This window comes from Stegodyphus dumicola, chromosome 10, assembly GCF_044657685.1.
Source record: "Stegodyphus dumicola isolate Sdum_Otavi_A_Nest chromosome 10, ASM4465768v1".
In the NCBI taxonomy this organism is placed as follows: domain Eukaryota; kingdom Metazoa; phylum Arthropoda; class Arachnida; order Araneae; family Eresidae; genus Stegodyphus; species Stegodyphus dumicola.
Window position 1 is genome coordinate 128,691,597 of NC_140777.1, and position 22,989 is coordinate 128,714,585.

The window sequence follows — 22,989 nt, forward strand, 5'->3', positions numbered from 1 at the left end:
GTTAGAGCTTATTTCTTTTAACTTTTCAGGATAGATTTTTATAAGTTCTAAAAGAGGTGTCTTGCAAGTGCAATCATATTTCTCTATTTCTTCAAAGGCTGTCTAGAAATCTTGTTTGTATTTTTTCATTTTTATATCTAAAGGCTCTTAATTCTTTATTTTCATTTGCTTTGCCTTAGCCTTTTCAATATTATCCAAAAATATTTCTCAAAATCTAATTCATCACAGGAAGAGGATGATAGGGACTCAATTGAAATGTCTGCAGTTTCTCTTTCCTTCATTGAAGAAATGATACCTTCTGCAATAAACCCTCCATTTCAGAAAGAACAAGCATCACATTCTCGCCTCCTGTCAATTCTTCAGATTGCAGCTTTTTTGTGACTATATACTGTGTAGAAAGAAGAGTTTCCAATTCTGCAAGATCATTCCACAGTCTTTCTGTTAGTGAAACATTAGAGTTAATTACATCTTCTAAAAAAAAGGTCTAAATTCTAACAACCTCTTTATCATCAAATATGTACTTCCTTATTGCGTTGCTTGATCAGTAATTGTTCCCTTTTCTGCTCGCTTCCTAAGAATGGAACCAATTTTGGGAGTTATTGCTGCTTACCTAAATTTGCCAGTGAGATCTGTAGCTAAATGAATCAGTTTAATCACTAATGACAAATATCACATCCATCTTCCTCCCTTATATTTATTTATTAATATGTCATTAAAATAGAAAATAACTAGTTATTAATGTATATAGTCCATAAATAAAAATAATAATTCAGATTTTCATTAATTTTTTTAATTCATTTTAATTTCATTTCAAATTCAAACTGTCCAACAAAAACTGGAGTCTGAGTCGGCCTGATTAGACCTAATTAGGTGGCTCGACTGTTTGGAAACAGACTTAAGAATTTTAAAAATAACCATTTGGATGTCCATGGCCAGGGATAGAAGAGCTTGGAATTCGATTCTGAGGAAGGCAAAGGCCTGTCCTTGGCTGTCTGGCCATTGAAGAAGAAAACTTAACAGAAGCACACCCCGGATAATATTTTGTATATAACTTTTTTATCAGTATTTCACTGCTCAACAAGCTCATTTCAATGGGTCATCAGGCAACAGGTACAGTGCAAAAAGATTGTATTGACAATTGTCCGCTGCAATCAGACGGTGCTCGCAAAAAGAAACAGGCAAATTTGATTATCTAATGGCAAAGGCAATATTATTTGCAGATGACAACAGTATTGTGATAGTTGCATCATCTGGAGCTGGTGTCAGTTCTGTGTGCTTTGTTATTCGTTATTCTCAGAAACAGAAAAAGAAGATCCAAGTCTAGCAGCCAAATCTGATCAAAGTTTATAATCAAATTATGGGAGGTGTGATCAGAACTGATGAAAACATTGATAAATACTGAGCATCAATTCGTGGCAAGAAGTGGTACTCAAGCCTGTTTTTCTTCTCTTTTGAACTGGTCTTACAAAATGCTTGGCAACTGCATTAAACATATGAAGGAGAAATCAATGGATTTTTTGTAATTTCATCGACGAGTGGCATGTCATTATTTGTAGACTCATAGCCATCCTACAAAACCAGGCCAAAAAGAAAGACCTTCTGCAAAAAGCAATATTGATTCATGCTATGTGTTCTTAAATTTAATATGTTTCACAAACTATAATCAATCAACAAATGGACTTTATTCCTACACTTTTATTTTATTACACTTGTCAGCGATGCGAAATAATTGATACAAAATAAGCGAGCCATTCTACATGGCTGTCACAAACACAATTCTATCAATCAATAATCTTGTTGCCACACATAAAGTTCAAAACTAAAAGAAGAAAAACAAAAGGAATTTACACTGTTTGCAACAATAAAATGAAGCAAACGATACTCACATAAACATCCTGGCTCTCGTTGAAATCCCAGGGGATTTCAACAGTTGGAGCATTTTGAAACTTCTTAGTCTGTAATAAAGATAAACATAAGAAAAATAATACAAAATATTGTATGCGAAGCAGTTCATAGTTTTTTAGTCTGAATAGGAAGAGGACACAATTTCACAACTGGTCGTTTAATACTAGCAACTCTGACTCTTTGATCTGAGCCCGGATGAACAGCAATTATTCTCCCTAACCTCCATTTAAGAGGCGGAAGGTTGTCTTCTTTGATGAGGACTAAGTCATTGACTTCTAAATTGTTTTGACATTTTTGCCATTTAGGTCTTTGTTGAAGCTGAGACAGGTATTCTTGACTCCATCTTTTCCAGAAGTGCTGAAAAATAAACTATCTCACATGCCATCTGTCAGTGTGATTGAAGGAACTATAATTTAGGTCTGGTTCAGGTATGGCAGTTAAAGACGTTCCTATTAGGAAATGACCAGGTGTTAATGCAGTTAAATCATTTGGATCAACCGATGTTGGACACAATGGCCTAGAGTTGAGACAAGCCTCAACCTGCGCTATCAAGGTCTGAAATTCCGGATAGGTCAGCACAGTATCACCAACAGTCCTTTTTAGATGTAATTTCATTGACTTTACTGCCGATTCCCATAGTCCACCAAAATGGGGAGATGATGGCGGGTTGAATATCCATTTTATTTCCTCTAAAGACAAAAATTTGTGAATTTCTTGATTTTGCTTACATTGCAAAAAACATTTTCTAATTTCTTTGTCTGCACCTTTAAAGTTAGTACCGCAGTCACTATAAATCTCAAATGGTTTCCCTCTTCTTGCAATAAATCGTTTCAATGCACTTCAAAATGCTTTTGTTGACAAATCTTCTACCACTTCAAGATGTACTGCCTTGATTACAAAACACACAAATAAGCATACGTAATATTTAAATGATTTTTGTCCACGTCCTGCACGATGTTTAATCATGAACGGTCCAGAAAAATCTATTCCAGTTCGATGAAATGGTCGCGATTGTGTTACTCTAGATTCCGGTAGATCAGCCATTATTTGACTTGCAGTTTTAGCTCTAATTTTGCAACACATGATACAAGATCTTACTACTTTTCGGATAGCAGATCTAGCCGCTATGATCCAAAATTGCTGTCTAATTAAAGATAGAAGAAGTTACAGTGCTGCATGCAGATATTTGACATGAAAGTGTCTAATTATGATTTCTGTCAGATTGTGTTTTGAAGATAATAAGATTGGATGTTTTTCATTTTCTGATAGTTGCGCATTTTTCAGTCTTCCTCCTACACGTAATACTTTGTTGTCATCTAAAATTGGACACAAGCTAAGGAGGTTGCTGTTTGTAGGTAAGTCCTTTCCCAACTCCAAACATTGAATTTCTTTAAAAAAGTGAAATCGCTGTATTATTCGGACAATACAGAAAGTTGCAGCTCGAATTTCATTACTAGATAAAAAAGACGTATTTCTTTCTAGATATGCTACTTTAGAATTCGATATGAATCTTAATATCCAAGCAAATATGCGTTGTAACTTTGGAAATGAAGATATATTTGATATAATAGCAAGTTCCTGTACAGGTTCAGAAACTACAAATGAGACTGTTTTACGTGCATCTGGTAATGCCTCTTCATCTATAAGAATATTTTTAGACAAGGCAATCTCACTGCACTTTAACCAAGAAGGACCATTTCACCACAATTGATGAGATAATAGTTCTGCAGGAAATAATCCACGTGAAGCACAATCAGCTGGATTTTCCTTTCCATCAACATGACTCCAGTTCTCAGGTGGTAAGATGGATTGTATTTTAGAAACTCTATCGGATACGAATACTTGCCATTTTTTAGGATCTGACCTTAGCCATGACAACACGATTTGTGAATCACTCCAAGCTTGCACTAAATCAAAATTTATAACTAATGCAGCTTTTACAGACTGAATCAAGCGTGCCAATAACACTGCTGCACATAATTCCAGTCTTGGAATCGTAATAGATTTTAATGATGCTACACGAGTTTTAGCTGTTACGAGTTTAACATTAATGTCAGAGTTATTGCAAGTTTTGATATAAATAACTGCTGCATAACCTCTTTCAGACGCATCACAAAATCCGTGAAGTTCACATCGAAAATAATCAGGTAGCAGAATTTTTCTAGGTATATTTATAGAATTCAAAAGTTTAACTTCTCTACATAGATTTCTCCAATTTCGATCAATCTCTTCTGTTACAGGATCATCCCATGATAACTGTAATTTCCACAATTGCTGAAGGATCATTTTAGCGAGGATTACAAACGGAGTTATCCACCCCAATGGATCGAATAGTTTTGCTACGAATGACAAAATAATTCTTTTAGTCAGAACACTTTGATACTCTATTACACCGACATTACATTTGAATTCATCATTGTCTGGGTGCCATTCCAATCCCAGAACTTTCAATGGTTTGTCTTCAATTCAAACATAATAGAGATATTCTAGGTGACTCCCGTGAAGTCACCTAGAATATCTCTATTATGTGCAAGTTATGTTCTACATGTGAAGTGTTCAGTTGAATATCGCTCCGAATAATGTGATATTGTGTATGCTTATGTATGAAGTTTAAATCTGTGAAGTGTTTAGTCATTAAAAACCACTTTTTAAGATAAGTTCAAGAGTCTTATATAATAAGTATAATACAATGGATTTAACTAGCACTCCATTTTTGGAGCACCGCGTAACTATAAAATGGGTTGAGAAGTTAATTTTTGGTCTTTAAATTCTTGCTTCTTATATTTTTCTGCTAACATACATTAATTTCATGCATATTTTCCAAAAATTTAAACCTCGATCATAAATGGGTTAAACTTAACTTAATCATGTGCCATTTGAGTAAGTTTTTGTCGTTGGAAGAAAAATCAGACTTTTGAAGAAAGTTATAGATTTTGAATCTGTTTGCACCAAATTCTTAGTTATTTGCCCAACCACTGACAAAACATTTAAGTTGTTGAATACTGGTAGTTCAATCTGTGTTCAAATCATGAAAAATTATCTAGCTGCATGGATGTTTTTATAGTTTTCCTTCTGTGTAACATGGATATGAGCCAGTTTTCCTTTAAAAAAATCCTGTATGAAAGCATCCCTTTCTCCTGCTCTTCCCTATCCGTTCACAAGGCAAGTAGTCCTTGTTTGCATTATCATAATCAAATAAACAAAACGAAATTGTAAAGTTATTCTTGTAGTTACTTTTATTATATGCATAACAGGAAAACTGTAGAAAATGTAATTGATAATGATAAATAACAGCATGTGAAACTGTGGGGGCAAAATGAGGAAAGCAAAGATAAATGTAAATGTTAAGCAAGGATGGCTCTTTTATAGCCAAGAAAATATGACTGGAAAGTATCCAGTCAGTGTGAAAAATTAATGTTTTTTATTAATGTCACAATAATGGTATATATATATTTTCTTTTATAGGTAGTTCTTAAGATCATCAAGCACTGCCATGAAGAAGGAGCGGGAGTTACTGATGTTGCTCAGGGTGTATTATTAGGTCTTGGTGTTGACAACCGCTTAGAAATCACAAATTGCTTCCCATATCCACGTCATACTGATGAAGAGGACTTTGATGAAAGTAATTGGCTATGCTAATTTAATTCAGTCTCATAAGTTTCTATTTTAGTCAAAGCTTCAATTGTATGAATTTATAATTTTTTATCTTATTTTATTAATTCAGATTGGATGTTATGTATTAATATGAAATTTTATTTCTTTGCATTTTAGTGGAATATCAGATGGAAATGATGAGGCATCTCCGTCACGTCAATGTTGATCACCTTCATGTAGGCTGGTACCAAAGCACACATTTTGGAAGTTTTTATAATAAGCCACTTTTAGAGTCTCAATTTAATTACCAGAGCTCAATTGAGGAATCTGTTGTTTTGATATATGGTAAGTATAAGATATTCACTGTTGCACACTGTCTGACAAAGTTTTTACTGTAAAAGCATTGTGAAATGATTCTGTGTGATTTGACTGTATAAAACATTTTGTACTTAGCACTGCACTTACTTAGCATTTAATTTGGGTTCTTAGCTTATATTGCACAATGTGCAATGGTCACGAAATTTTCAGATTTTGCCAAACTCTTGCAACTGTGTACATAAGGCCCATATCACAGGGGCATTTATTTCACATTAACAACTGTTTCGGGCAGTTTTTCTGCTTGGTTTACTATTGAAAGAAAGACTCGCGATTTTTCCTTCCTTTCAAAAAAAAATTGCAAGTTGTTCGTTTTCAACCAATCAGCTTTCAGCTTGTATGTGATGGAGAACAGTTTCCCCTGTGTTAACCCCAAAGCGATCTGTGATAATTGGCTGTTGTGACAATGCAGAAAAATTGTTCCAAAACAAACTGATGTGTGATAGCAGCCTAACAGTTCCTCAGTTTTTAAAATCTACATCCAAATTTTCATGTGTGTTATTTTTGTGGTTTTTATAGAAAAACTGTGATACTTTTCATATTTAATTCCACTCTAAAATGTGTTCTTGTAAGGGCATATTTTAAGAATGCATGACTGATTGAAGCTGTGAAACATAACATTCAGAAGAAGGTTTGGAATTAGTAACATTCAGCATATCTGAAGGTAATCTGAGTGTGGTGTCATAAAGAAGTTTATCACATGTAACATTTATATTCTTTTTAATGGCAGATCTTATACCCTGCAAAAACTATTGGCAAAATTTCAGTGTTGGTGCTTACAAGGCATGACTCCATGTCCCTAAAACAATTAACTTTATTAACACAACTATTTCATAAAAATACAGTAGCTAATACAAGATACTCAAACTTTACAGAGCTCATTGTCAAAGCAATATAGTGTCAGCTGGTGGCATGGGCAGCTATTATAAACAATATGTCAGCTGGCACAGCATGCAACATAACAAGAGACAACCACGGAGTTTCCTCCCAGTGGCACTACAATCACAAAACAAAAGGGATGATTAATAGATTCCAATAAAAGATATACACATTCTGATAAAAGTTATACTTTAAAATTTACATATAAAATACAAGATGTGTAAATAGTGATATACAAGTAATAATATAATGTGAAATTCTTATTGAAATATATAACAATACAATGCTGGATACTGTGAGTAATTATTTGTAATTTTCTATTCATTTAATAACAGCATGAGGTCCAGTGTATGGTGGTGTTAGAGGAGGTTAATAGAATCGATCCTCGGAAATACATGAGAACAGGTTTGAAGTGCTGGATGTACATAAATTGATGGTTGAACATACTTAAGGTTGGAATTTGTCTAAAGGTGGTATGGAATTAATAACATTCAGCATATCCTCAGATAATCTAAGTGGTGTACAGTAAATAAGTCTGGCACATATAGCATTTATATCCTTTTTAATGGCAGATGTTATACACAACAAAATTATTGGCAGAATTTCAGTCCATTTTGCATTGTTATGGATCATTATTGCACTTTCAAGCTGCATGTAAAATCTTTCAGTCAGCCCATTGGTCTGAGGAGGGTAAGCAGCAGTTTGAATGCGGTGTGTACCCAAAACTTTTATAAAATCCTTAAATGTGTGTGTGTGATTATGGCAAAGCCTCTAGGGCTATCTGCCTAACGGGAGGGATGCCTTTGTGGAGGACTTTCTAAGGGAAACTGGCTCGTATACACGTTACACATGGGGAAAACCACGAAAACGCCCATGCAGCCAGCCCGTTCGCGGGATTCGAACCTCGGACCGAACTACCAGTGTTCAGCGACTTTACCGCTCGGCCGCTGGTGGGCTCAAATCCTTAAATAGGTGAGATTCAAAATTTCGGCCTTGATCAGTTGTTGCTGATACAGGGCAGCCAAATCTAGCTATCCAGTTATGTACTAACACTTTACAAGTTGTCTGAGCTGGCATGTCAACAGTAGGTATAATTTATGGCCATCTGGTAAAGCGGTCAATAATTCTCATGGAGTAACTGTTACCTTCAGACTGTAAAAGAGGACCTATGAAATTAATGTAGATGTTTGCAAATCTTGCATCAGGCAAGGAAAAAGTGATTTTAAATGTCTATTAATTAGAAAACGTTTGTATTGTAAGCCAGACTGAGCGGCAGTTTTAACTAATTTCTTCATGTTAGACCAAAAGTATCGCTTGGAATAATAGTGGTTAGTTTTGTTGAGACTGAAATGCCGGCATGAGAAGGACAATCAACCTGCTGAAAAATTTTGAAGCAAAAAGATTCAGGAATGAATGGACAAGGTGTATCTGTATCCATATTGCAGTTAGAGTAACATCTTCTAATGGAAAATAAGGTTTTTCTATTTAAAAACAGGTGAAGATTGAGAGAGAGAGTTTTGAATTTCAGAGTCCTGAAATTGTGATTTAGATAACTTTTTATAATCAATAGGTTGATTATCAGAAACTGCATCTATTTCTACGTTGGATAAGATGTAAGCAACAATGTTGTCACAACCTTTAATGTATGGTAGTATATCAATAAAAAATTGGCCAGTAAAATCTAGATGATGATGTATTGTCGTGAACAATTTTCAGTCTTTTTCTTAATAGCATATGTTAGGGGCTTTTGATCTGTGCAGATTATAAAGGCCCTGCCTTCGAACACGTACCGAAATTTCTTGATCAACAAATACACTGCTGCCCATTAAAATTGCAACACCAGGAAGGAATGATCTGACAAACCTCAGAATCATGTGAAAGTTGGGACATGCAAATGTAGTATTTCAGCCCATTTAGGCTATACAGGAGGAAGAAATGACATCTGCAGCACTGCATAAAAGAAAAGTTGTATAGTGGATTTCTCATTCGGAAAGTGCTTTGTAAGGTTGGAGTTTGGTCAGAATATCGTGTTATGCCTCGAATAAGAGGATAAGTTTCAAAATTCGATAGAGGCAAAATCATTGCCTATTGAAAGTGTAGATTATTGTTCATTGATATGGCCGGTCACACTGGTTGACAGTCAACCACTGTCATGTGAATATGGAATCGGTGGATTGATAAGGGCATGCTGAGTCTCAACGCCCTCCCATAACTAATGGCAGAGAGGTCAAACATATTGTAAGGCCAGCCCTGGAAAACCGTACAACCATATCATGTTTGTTGTTGGTTACGCATTGTAACTCAAATGTATTGACAACTGAATATTAAATTTTTAGACTTATGTTTATTTCAATATTTCAGACTAAGTAAATTCAAATGTTAATTTGTTTAACTAATCATTAAAAAATTTGAACTAAAACTAAACAAATTATGAAACGTTTGAAAAATTTTCTCTGAAAATTCACAAGTGGGATAAAAATGAGACTAAATATTTTCAATAAATAATTTTATTTATTAAATTTTTCTTAAAAATAAATGCATAAATAAAAAGTGCACATATTTGTATATAAATAATCATAAATCTCTTTAGTTTTGCAAAAGCATGACACTTGATAATGTTTATATTCCGAAAGTTTGTAGCCTTGGAGCAAAATTGTCTTCACAAATTATAGATGCTCGTCATCACCCGGATTCTTATTTTATTAATTTTCAACTTTGAGGTAAAACTGTTAAAATGTATTTCAAAACAAAATGGTTATTTTTAGCATAAAATTTTGTAACTGAGCTTATTATTTATTTTTTTAACAAATGCAAAGAAAAGTCGATAAAATCTGTGTTTTTAAGTCTTTGAATAAGACTGTTATTATCATAAATTAATTAGCTCCATTTACAGATTTTCTGATGCATTATTCATGTTCATCTTTTAATGCTAATGAAATTACTATAAACTAGGAATTTAAATAACTAAAATCTTGAAATCTTTTGCAACAAATACATAATTGAAATGTATTTGGTGGCCACATAAAATTGCCTCAGGATCCGCATGCTGCCAGTTTGAGACAACTGTCGTATACCATACAGGTTCAAGCATCAAATTTTATTTTAAGATGAGTAATTCTTTCTTCATATGCTTTAGGTATCAAATGTAATCGTGAGTTGCACAAACTTGGGATTGTGCTTTCGCTATGCCAAAATTCCATTGTAATCTTTAAAACTTTGTAACTCCAAAATTCCACTGTAATTCTTTAAAACAAGAATAAATTTACTCAATGCAAAAAGAAATAATAATTGGAAAGAGGCAGTTAAATTTCAAAAGTTTAAACCCAAGTGTGCTAGGCTTGTACTTAGGTGTCCTCATAAATACTTTTGGATGACATGGTGTGTTTCCCCATCAATACTCTTTTATTATTATTATTATTAAAAAGTGTCCATGAAACCATTTAGACTGAACTTTGTTTTGTTTAATCCACACATTCAATGCAAAACTCACTGACGTGTATAAGACTAAACAAACATCTTTATTATGCATATTAATTGCATTTTGTGTAAATTTAAGTTCAGGAACAGGCTTTGCCTCATATCACTTTTGTATGTTGTTATGAGTTTGAGCAAATGCTGGTAATAAACTGCCCTCTTTTAACACATTTGTTTTTCTTTGCATTTTATTTTGAAGGCGTGATAAAATGTCTTTCAGAATAGTATATTGAGAAGTACCCAGTCAATATTTTTATTTAATTTAGTTTGCTGATTTCAATAAATTAGATTTTTTTAGACAGTTTCATATTTGTTCCTCCCTGAAAGTTTAGGAGGCCTTCTGTATCTCTTACAATATGACTAAGGACTCTTTAAATAATTTGTAGTACATTATTATTACAGTAATATAATTTTTAAAAATTATTATGAAAATAAAACATTTATTTCTCAGTTTTTTGTTTAAACAACATTTAACTTTTATGCTTGATGATTTTATATGTTCTGAGAATATTTTAATTGATAATTTAAGGAAGGTGAGGAATGTGGGGAGTAATAAATTTCAAATTCTCAGAAAATGCATGTTAAGAAAATTGTTTGCTTTTTACATGAAATTTTTATTTCTTCTTATTGCTGAACACTATATTTGAATTTAGAATTAATTCTGTGTTTTAAAAATTGCTAATTTTATTTTAGATCCAATGCGAACAAGTCGTGGTTTTCTGTCCTTGCGAGCTTACAGATTATCCAATACGGCAATGAAACTGTATAAAGAAGGCGAATTTACTTTAGACATGTATGTATGATACTTTTAAAAACATAAATAAGCACATTCTAAATCAGTGGTTCCCAAAGTGATTCCTATGGACCTCAGGGATCTCTGGCAAATTAAAATTAATTTGTGAGTTCATGGACAGTGTAGGGGATACATGAATAAAATAATAAAATAATTGTGGCACACTTTCATTATTATGAAAGTTAAATAGCAATAAATAAATTGAGCAGTTTTATGTCCTGAGTAAAGTAAAACAAATTCTCTCTCTTTCTCTCTCTCTCTCTTTTTTTTTTTTTTTAATAAATCCTTAACCAGAATATAGTACTTAGCCTATGTGCCTTCTATGCAATAAAATTTTATTAAGTGAATCAATAAAACTTAAAGAACATTTGACAAAAAATCTTAGCAACAAGTAATAAATAAAGGTTTAACTTTTTTTAGAACATTCAAAGAAAAATATTTGGAAACACCGTTATTGAGATAACATCGAAGAAAGATAACAATGCATTTTGTCTTATAACATTTCTTCAATGATTGGAAATTTGCACACCATTGGTGAAAAACTTGTTCTACCAGCTGTGAAGGAGGTAATATGTACTGTGCCACACAAACCAACTTTTGATATATCAATAAAAATTCCACAGAGTAATAATACAGTACAAAGAAGGACTGACAAAAGGGTTTAATGTATAATAAATTCTTTATGTGAGTACGTAAAAACATCTGAATTTTCTATACTGGTTGTCGGGCCAGCTTTGGCAGAAAATGAAGCTTTGCTTTTAGCTTAAGTGAGATTTCCAAAAGAAGAAAAAAATTTCCCAAGGATTTTTAAATGTTTAGGAACTGATATGAAAGGTGAAATAATTAAGATTTTTCATTGTAAAAGCTATACCCTTGAGTAATATCCTCTCTATGGCTATTGATAGTGTTCTGCCAATAATAGTACAACACTGAGACTTTCTGGCATACTTAAAACAAGCTATACTGCATGTATTATGTGTACATTGTGTCATTCATCAACAATATTTAATCACCAAAAATTTTAATGACTTCTTGCATGGCTCACTAGATTGTGTCATTAGAACAGTTAATAAAATAAAAGAAATGCTTTAAATGAAAGGTTATTTGTTCAGCTTTGAAAAATGATGATTATAATCGTTTACTATTTGGCATGGAAGTTTATTGATAGTCTAAAAACCGCATATTTGGATTGATTCATGTAGTCTTTGGTTCATTGTTAGAATTCCTGGAAGTTAAAGAATATAGTTTCTGGTTAAATTTAATTAACTCAAAATGTGGCTTAGCTTATATGAGTGACTAAATTGTCAAACTAGCTAAAAGGGAATCAATTAAATTTAATGAAAACTAAAACTATACTATCTGCATTTATTGCAAAACTTTTTCTATTAAAAAAAGACTTGGAGAATAATAATTTCAAAGCTGTGAAAATTAGGTAATTTGCTTGTTTATTATTAACACATAACAATTCTTCATTCTGACTTCAGCTAAAGATTTGAAAACATTCTTCATTAGGTTATTCCTGATTGGGTTTTGGACCCTTTTGTAAGTAGACTTGGATGAATCCATACAGGAGCAATTTATTGTATAATCCACAAATGAGGAGTTGAAACCAATGTTTCAACAAAGATACCACAAATTATGATTAAAAAACAGATACCAATTTTATGTCCTGCATTGTGGGTCACTGTAGAAAAGCTGTTGATTGCTTTCTTGTAATTTCCTGTTTAGTAGAATGTGGATTTATACAATTATGAGCCTCATCACGGAAAAAAAGAAACTGTATCGATATTAGTCCTTAGAATTATGAACATTGCTCACGGACGTAGAACCAAATGTAAACAATCTCATATCATCCCATCTGATTGAAAAAAAAAAAATTGCTTTGTATTTTAAAACAAAAGTTATAATTTCAATAAATACTGTTTTAAATATTAGAATGTTTTATTTATTAGCCCAGAAGGGCTATTAATTTCAGTTTGTGCATTTTGCATTGAAAACTTTAAATATCCGTATGAAGAACCTGCATAAATGTGTGTATGTTTCTCAAATTGTGATAAAACAATAGTACCTAGAGCCATCAAATTTTAAATAATGTAATCCTCCATTGAATATGGGCATTTGGAGACCTAATTTGGAGTTTGTTTTATTATTGATTTAATATTTTCTGAAACTTTTAACAAATTTTTTATTAACAAACTCAATGATTTCAAAATGAGCAGTGGCAACACTGTATGAAAAGAACATTTTTATCTCCAGCGTCCAAGATTGTCTGTCAGAAATTCTAAAAGTATGCTGTTTTTAAATTATTTTGTGATATTGCTGTTGAATTGAATTTTGTTGTTTAAGTGCAAAGAACATGATGTTTAATAAGTAAAGGTAACACACAAAATGTTAAAAGGCCCCTTTGGGTGTAATATAAAGTCTGAAAACTTTCAGTTTTTATTTATTTGCTTATTTAATTTTTATGTCACCATTTACCATTCAAGACATCAAAGCTAAATTTGTAATTTTTCTAAATTGCAATTATGTAGAGTCATTTCACATTGTGTTCATTTTCAGTTTTTTTGCAATGAAGGTGTCCATGGCCAAAAATAAGTTTGGGAACTGCTGTTCTAAATAAAAGTTGCATCATTTTATGTATAGCTGTTTTATATTTCATGTGTTTATAGCAAATGAAAAAACGAATGTGATGTAACAGTAATCTATGCATTTAAAAAGATTTTCTCTACCCTTAAATTATAAAATGTAAACTAAGCAGTTTTCTCTAAATATGTATAAATATAATTTCAGGTTGAAAAATCTTCATGTATCGTACTCAAAGATATTTGAAGAAATAACTGTTATTATTCGAAATTCTCATCTCGTGAATTTATTGATGTGTGAAGTTGCCGATTGGATGCCAGAAGAGGAAAGCAATCAATTTCTGGACATGGGAACTGCGTAAGTGTTTTTAAAGCCTTTATGATATGGAATAATTTATTGTCATATAATGAAGCTTTTAAGTCTGATTATACTGTGAACCTTGAATCTGATGTTAAAAAAAGGTCAGGATAAGATTTTCATTTTTAATAAATTTTATTAATGCATACTGAGTTAACAGCATGGATTAAAATATGAAATCGTTGTTTAATCTGAAGCTTTTAAAGTGCAGACTTTATTTAGTCTTTTCAGAATTGGACAACTTTTTCTAAAGCAGTAGTTGAGGTGAATACTTCAAGACAGAAGAATTCATTTTTATCATCATACTATAGTTCTGCATCATGGTTATCTGATTGGAATTTTATCCTGCCATAATTTTAGTATATCTTTTCTTAGTTGAAGTTTCTCATTTCTACTGTTAATGAGCTTTAAAAAGTATATTGATTAGATTTTCTTCATTATTATCTTTTTTTCAAATTTGCTTAGGAGAAATTTTTTTTAGGAGAGAGGGGTCCCTTTTCTTCAAATGATGTCAGTCACATGCATTGCATGGACACTGAGGGTAGTAAGAGGTTTACCTTTATCATATAAAAATTCTTCAGCCAATTGTTATCCATACAAAGTTTTTATATTCACAAGCTTCTCAGTGTTTTCTTGATTAAGAAATTGCAAATTTGATGTATTCTTAGTATGTGAAAATTTCCTCCCTCTCCAGTGGTGGGCCCTCAGCCAACTTCGGCTTGGCCACAACCAAGGCCAGAAGTGGTGGTCACTTTATTATGGAGGCACCTAATAGGTGGGTCACCTTTGCCTCCGATGAAGGGGACAGCCAATTACAGCCATGCCTTCTCCAGGATTCGAACCCATACCCTTTAGTATTGCTGTCGGCTCCCCTAACCACTATACCTTCTAGACAGTGCATGTGAAAACTTGTACTTCAGTGTTTTTTAAACTTGGGATATTGAAGTTAAATTATTGTAATCAAGGAAAAGGAAGATCCCTTTCCAAGAACCATGGTTTTCCTATTTTCTTTCAGCTAAGTCAGTAGAAATTTCTGTAATAATAATCTAGCCTTTCATGTGTGCTTTATATATTCTAAGAAATGGTTTAGTTTTAGTAAAACACCTGGGCTTTGTGTTTTTCTCCACAACATTCCTGTATTTTTACTATTATCTATTTTTTCACTATTTTATCAGATAATCACTGATAAAAGTTTCATTAACTAGTTTCATTGGCATTAAATATATCATCTGGTTTGGAGCTTTGTAATAAAGAAGGAAGCTCTTCATCACAGTAACAATTCATCACAAAAGTTTTCAGATTAGATACACTTTTGCTATAAGTTCCTCTAAAGATGAGAACAAAGATGTGTTTCTTTCCTTTTGAAGTTTTTGAGCCACCTTATGTTAGCTTTTAATTCATTAATTTATTACTGTTGTAACCAAGTTCCTATATGAATTTCTCAACTTTCTACCGTAACATTGATCCACTAATTGGAACTCTTTTAACACAGTATTGCTCAAACCATTTCTACTTCCCCACCCCCATATAGGTCTTCAAGTTTTTGAAATTTTTGTACTTTCATTATTTACACATTTGTATTGTTGTTTACGTTAAGTACTTAACGTTATGAAACACTTTCATTTAAAAATTTAAGTTTTTCATTCCTTAGTTTAATTTTTATCATGTTATTCAGGATTGTAATGTATATAGATAGAAAAATACTCAGCAATACTGAAATCTTCAAATTTTTAAAAGAATTGATTTCTACACAATGCAAAAGTGAGATGCCCAAAAAAGGGAATAAACAAAATTATTTTAGTTATTTCTTAATTTGTTGTCATTGTATCGTGTATTGGTTATTGACTTTCAAAAAATTCTGTCTGTGGAACATCATTAAGTTTAGATATTTTGCCTTTTAAAACACACTATCCCCCCTCTCCCGAAAAAATAATAATTGCGTTCTCTTCCACTCACATAAAATCTAGGAATTACAGATTAGACGTGCTTTCAAGCCATTGAGAACTAACTATTCAGCATTTCCAGAAGACAAGATGATATTGATTCATTTGTGTATATTTACTGATTTGACAACAAAATTGGAAATTTGTTATAGTAAGAGTTGCAAAGAAAGTTTTTGTTTGGGGGAAAGAGGATGTACTGGGGTATTTAAAGTAAAGAGGCTTAAGAATGTACTAAGGTTTGATTATATTTTAATTATTGATTTATAAATTGTGTCAAATGTCATTAAAAGTGTTTAAATGTCTAGTGGTACAATTGTGATGTCTTGTCAGCTAAAAATCTCGCTACTCAGGGTAGCTTTTAAATTTAGAGAACTCTTACCGCATACAATATTGAAAAAGTTTCCATGAAATTTCTTCATACCTTAGATCACAATTGCTAATGCATGTCTAGGATTAGCATTTAATGCAGTAGTTATATTTAATATCTTTCTCAGACACCTGTTTAATTATAGTACATAATTTATCAAGTGACATTTGCATTGAACACAGATTCTTTCCTGAATTTTTTTTTTTTTTTTTTTTTCTAATTCATTTTGCTTTTCAATCTGTATCTCCTGTACATTTATTTCTATTCAAAGAAAATATTTAAAGTTATTAGGAATATAAATGACTAAAGTATTTATTTTGTTAGTTTCAGAGGTATGTTCCTTGAATTTTTATCAGCATGTATAAAAGAAGGATCTTAATTTTATTATGGTAGTCTTGTTAAAACTACCTTTTTATTGAAAGACATGGTTATCAGGTATATGTATGCATTTTAGTGGATGGGAAATACACAAAATTTATATAGGGTGCTTTCTAATTATCCGCACCACCACTGAAAAGTTGTTAAAAGTATTATGAGGCAAAGCAATATGTCACCAAATTAGTTATGTGACAACTCAGGTATGCACATAGCAGGTCTGTTTTGGCTGTTGCAGAAAGTAAAAATTGTACGAATGCCGAGCTCATACAATTGTATGGTGTTTTTAACTGAAAACAGATCACAGTGTGTATGGGAAATCGGCAACGCATTAAAAAAGAATTTCTCGAGAAAATTGATTTATTACCAATGTTTCTTGTATTTTGATTTTATTGACTGCTTGCTTTTTTAAGTCTTAGTGCTCTGCCATAAGTAGATAATGAGTTCATGATATTTCAGTGGGGTTGTGGATAATCTGAAAGTACTTTGTATATAATAAAATTAAATGGAAATAAAGTATGTAAACTAAAAACACTAGAAATGCTGTTGTGTATCTCTATAATAATAAATTCAGAATTTTTTTTAATTATTTTTCTTTTTTAATATCTATTTTTGTTACAGGAAATATGTTATCTCTACTTCAGGCACATTAACTATTACCTGTTTATTTAATTCAAATTAACTGTAGCAGAGATTTTTTTTCACTACAAAGAATATAATAATGTATTGAATTAATTCTTATATCTACATACATATATGTAGAATGTAACTATTAGAACAGTCCTATTGATGACAACAGTAGTGACAGTAATTTAATGATGAAAACGATAAGCACTCGAACATAATTAACAAGAAGGTAACACATAAAAAGAAATAAGAAGAAAAAAGTCTGTTTATAGCATCATAAAAACGGTATATCATATTAAGTGAAATCGCATCATAAAAAGGATTCGGAGTTCTTTTGGTTTCCCAAACTTCATCATCATTTCCGTCTAGCATCTCGTCTGCTGAAAATGCTCACATGATCTTGCTGGTGAGCGCTTTGCCGTTATTACTTATAAAAAGAAGCATATCCCCACACGGCCATTCTGCAGCACTGGACGTCCATGGCTGGTTGAAGATGACGAGATCTGAAAAGGAAAAAACAAAATAAGCAGAAAAAGTTTTTTAAAAAAATCAATGTCTTGGTGGCGAATGTTCAGTTTGTGCACTACCATTTCATCTTATCAGCAGAAGTTGATGTTATGGTGGAGCCTTCATGCCTTTAAAGTCCTTTCAGATTTTCTTCATGTATGCTTCTAGGCCCTTTTCTTGCCTTTCATTGGGCATGAAGAAGTTAAAGAATATAAAAGAGTAATTTTTTTCCCAGCTATTTCAGCATTCTTTGTTACCTCAAAAGCTTCAATTACATCTTTTTCCTGTATAGCATTTCAATATACAAGTGATAAATTTAGTGTTATCTGAGATGCTTTTGGAAAAAATTCAGCAATTTGAGAAATTACAGTTTCAGCTAGAATGCCAGAGTCAAATAATTTCCTTAGATTGTTTCTTTTCTTTTTGTTCCTTTGCTGCTTTTGGTTTGGGTTTATTTTTGCTTTTCGCACCAGAAAAATCTACTATAATATGCTGATGTTGTATTTCTCCTGCAAAATCTTGTTTTTTCCTCAGCTTTAGCTTCACTAGTGAAGTGTAAAAGTGCAAATAATTCTTTTCATTTCTTTGCAATTCTTTTTGGCTCAGTAATATCTAAAATATCAGAACACAAAGCTTTGATTTCTTCTGTAGTAATATCACTAGGTAAATTTCCCAGATAGAGGATTCTAGCATCTCTTGCTTCATCATCAAGAGCCTTCTGTGAAAAGCTCCTTTTTTCAGTTTTCAGAGTCTTTTCTGCTTTCAAAGTTTCCTCTGGTTTCTTTTTTTAGCATGTGTTTTTAACTGATTCCATTTGTTTTTCACAGCTTCTTCATTATTCTGCACACTTTGTTAAGTTACTATGACTATCATCATCTTCGTCATCAACATCTTCATCCATGTTGTCATCATTCAATTCCAAATCGTCATACTTAACTGTTTCCTTCAATTGATTTTCATTTTCTTTCATAGCAGTATTAACTTTATGGGGTTCGTAAAAAGTAACGTTATGTCTTAGTGTTTTTTTTTTTTTTTTTTTTTTTTAAATTTAGGAATGGATTTACAGCCATATGAAATTACTTTATTGTTTGATGAATCTGGAATACCTTTTATAACATACTCATTCAAAGAAGAATTATGGATAGAAACTTTATGTGCGAGATATTCCTCAAGGCTAAAAAATATTCTTGTAAAGTTTTGAATGATTTCATATGATGAGATTCTATTATTTCATGTAATTGAAGGCTGTTAATTTTATTTGAAAATTCATCTAACAAATGGTGTTTTAATTGTTTCCAGTTAGTAATTTCATGAATTAATCTTATTAAAGCTGGACCTGTTAGAACTTTTTAACAAAAATTACTTGGTGAACAGGGTTTGTTATCTGATAGAGATTATCATCAATGTCTGAAATAAAAGTTTCAAAAGTTCTAATTAACATAAATGAAAAAGGGTTTAATCAGGTCAGCGATGTCTTTGAGACCAAAACATGGAAAAGAAACGCTCCGAGCCAGAAGTAATAAGTTTCGAGGCAAGTTATCAAGACAAGTTTTCCTTTTTCATTTTGTTTACATAAAGATTCATCTGGTGAGTGAGTAATGCTCACTTTTGCGACGATATCCGTGTGGGGGGTGAACTTTGTTCTTTGGTTCTTTTGGTTTTCCAAATATCATCATCATTTCCGTCTAACATCTCCTCTGCCGAAAATGCTAGTGAGCGCGTGCCATTATTACTTATCAAAAGAAGCATATCCCCACATACATGAGACGTGAAATTCAGCACTTCCCAGGGGATCTCCTTAAAAATTTTGTGGCACACAGATAACTCCTCTGCATGCCTACTGTGTGCCACTGATCAGTAAGAAGAAAGAATTGAATTGTTCAGAATTGAAACTGCGACATGTTATGGAAATATCGGAGATTAAGCATCGATTATTGTTTTAATAAGTCAATATTATTAAGCATGCATCTGTAATCATATTTTTTTATTTAATAAACATATCTGATTAAAACAAAGTAGTGGTATAATTTTTGTGAACGAGTAATTTACACCCACATATATCAGGATTTCTTTTATTAAACTGTAATATGTTCATGTTGATTTTTCTTTTCCCATGAATAAAATACTTCTGAAACATTTTCTATGTTTGAAATTGTTGTTTTGTTTCTATGTTGAAGAAAAAGAATTAAATAAGTAATCACATTTGTAGTTAAAGTAATGCTTCTAATGTAAAACAAAAAAAGGATTCTGCATAGTTGTTCAAATGTTAATTTAATTCAGCAGTTAATTTTCAGCACATTATGAGTAACATGATGTTCCATATGTTTGGCCATGAAGATGGGAGCTGAAATAAGTGAAAAAACATTAATAGTTTTTAATGTAAAAGAAAGGTAAATGTAATTCCAATGTCTTTTGGCAAGAAAGAAAAAATGTGTAATGGAAATAAGGAAAATATTTAAACAACATATGCACCTAAACAATCTGTAATTCTTTATAAATGCAGTTATGGAGCATGACTATATCAGATAGACACTAAATAAATGTAAATATTTCTTTTCTTAAAACTGGAATGATGTATGTGTAAATATATTAGCATAATTTTTTCTTCCTTTACAAAAGCAAATTGACTCTCATTAAAGAAAATAGTATTCTTGTTCCTCTTGTCTCTTATAAATTTTCAAAGTTTTAAATATCATGCAATTTATAATTTATTAATTAGTTTTATTTTCTACTGTCATATCCGGTGTTTGCTCGAAAACATATGGGGGGAAAACCTCTGTGTAATCAAGGAGCCCATATGTATATGTTTGTCTCTAACAATTGTGTGCTTTTTTTCGCAGCTCGGTCCTAGAAAAAAGTTTGCAAGCTATGATGGAGTGTGTTGATACTGTGAGTCAAGAAACGAACAAACTGACTAATCATCAAAGACAAGTTATAAAGCAGCAACAGGCTAAAAACCAGTATTTGCAAAAACGGGTATGTAGTTTATTTTTCCTTAAAATTAGACAAAACAGCAACCTCCTAGACAGTATAGTGGTTAGTGACACTGACTGCCAAAAGACCTAGGTTGGAATCTCAAAGAAGGCATGAGTATTTCTAAGCATATATTGTCTCTGCAGCAAGAGGGCATTCAAGATACCCATCGAGTCAAGAGCTCTCTTGGAAAATTAATACAAGGAGAAGAGAGGTGGTAGACCTTTGAACCTCCTCTTGTGTTGTTCTCCCTCAAAACTGAGGTGGGAGTATGCCTGTACGACCAGTGGTGAGATTTTGGTATACCTCCCACTTCTACCTGTACCTGTAGCTTTTAAATAAAACTGTTAATTATATACAAAGACTTCCAAGTTATGTTATATGTTGTGTTATACTTTGTGTTTTCTGTCTGTTTTCACCTGCAATGTAAGTGCAGTTAGATGAACACAGTACAGCTGAACATTTTCAAATGCATGTCCCCTTCCCCAAAGTATATCTGTCTGATATAACTGAAAACTTATTGTTTTCCCTCCATTTTATTTAACTTTCAAGTACTATAATAGCTTATAATTTTATCCTTCTTTATTGAAAATGTTCCCTAAAATACTTTTCTATCAGTGCTTCAATTGAAAAAAATAAGTTTTATTTATAGTTCATAATTTTATTAGTGTGAAAATGAGTAATTAATAATGCTACATTTACAAAGTAAAATTTTTCAATAATTTCTAGAAAAGTAATTACAAAAAAATTACTTTCTTTACAAGAAAAGATTGTAATATAGGGAATGAATGAAATTTAATGTAAAAGAAATTATTAAAAAATACAAAAATTTTTCATTGATCTGTGTGTATTGTTAAATTTTCCTATCAGTTGGCAAGCTTAATAGTTGTAATATCTGGTAATATTCCTACTTTTTTAAAATCATTTTAAACAACTAACATTCTGCAAAAATAATTTAAATAAAGCAAGAGCTCTTTTTTTCAATTATATTAACAAAAAATATTATGAAAACTTTTGATACTTTTCTGGTTACAAAGTGCCACTTAGTGTGGACTTTTACGTTATTAATACTTAACTGAGGACAAAAAAATTATAAAACACATTTCAGTTCCATGTTTAGCGTTTTCCCAAAAATGGGACTTTCAAATGTTGTTTTTTTGGCTGCTAGTTCCATTGCCAGACACAAGGAGTGAACATAACTGACACATCATGCTGCAATGTAAATGCTGCAACTTCAGGTAACATTGTATCAATTCACTGGAAACATCCAGCCCTACTGAGTCTGAGCAGATTGTTTGATTACCAGTATTAGGCATCATGCGACGTGATCAACTCAAGACTGTCTTGTGAACTTCATGGTGTTGCTTACCAAGAAACTGTAGCATTCTTGCTTGGTAATACTGGATTCTGCTCATAATTATTTCTTATCCCACAAGAATTTGTAATCTATTTATTGAGTTTCTTCATAAAATCTGAATATGTGCAGTGCATCTTCCTTTCATCTTAAGGTTAACATTTAAATTTAATTTTAAGAATTATGAGAACTGTTAATGTATTGGTTCTAAATTTGAAAAGAAGGCCCCTCAGCGGCCGGGCGGTGAAGTCGCTGAACAGTTGGTAGGTTTGATCTGAGGTTCGAATCCTGTGAACGTGCTGGTTGCATGCCTTTTTCATGATTTTCCCCATGTATTACATGTATACAAGTCAGTTTACCTTAGAAAGTCCTCCACGAAGGCAGATTGCCATAATTAAATAAACTAAACCAAACCTAAATTTGAGAGGAGGCTTAAAATAGACATTTACTGTTTATTGAGAATTTATAATTACTTAACCATTCATAGAACATTATTGGTCTAGAACATTTACAATGTACTCATACTTTAAAAAAAATTGATGATTGTGCTTTTTATTAAATGAGATAATTTCATGTATTTAATGTATTGATGAGAAACTGTATGTTTTGTTCATTTTTTTAGGCTGCTGAAAATGCTGCTCGTGCTGCCAAGGATGAACCACCATTGCCTGATGATGATATCAACAAGCTTTTCAAGCCCATACCTCCACCATCCCGTTTGGATGCATTACTAGTTTCGGGTCAGATAGATAGCTATTGTAAACAGATTTCCCAATTTTCTTCTCAAAATCTAGCCAAATTATTTATGACAGAAGCTTTACAGCAAAAGTAAATGTCTCATTGTGAAATTAAAACATTAAAGTGATGCTGGTTTTTTTTTTAA

The 22,989-nt window shown here is 32.0% G+C and overlaps 1 protein-coding gene across 1 annotated transcript in view; it reads left to right on the forward strand.

Moving 5' to 3' along the window:
- The window catches only part of eIF3h (eukaryotic translation initiation factor 3 subunit h), a 31,809-nt gene extending 8,820 nt beyond the window's left edge, over window positions 1–22,989 (forward strand). The window contains exons 2-7 of the mRNA XM_035360931.2: window positions 5,371–5,527; window positions 5,677–5,844; window positions 10,921–11,020; window positions 13,811–13,960; window positions 20,620–20,755; window positions 22,729–22,989. Coding sequence (XP_035216822.1) covers window positions 5,371–5,527; window positions 5,677–5,844; window positions 10,921–11,020; window positions 13,811–13,960; window positions 20,620–20,755; window positions 22,729–22,938 — 921 coding nt within the window. The 3' untranslated portion in view covers window positions 22,939–22,989. The remainder of the gene's footprint in view (window positions 1–5,370; window positions 5,528–5,676; window positions 5,845–10,920; window positions 11,021–13,810; window positions 13,961–20,619; window positions 20,756–22,728) is intronic.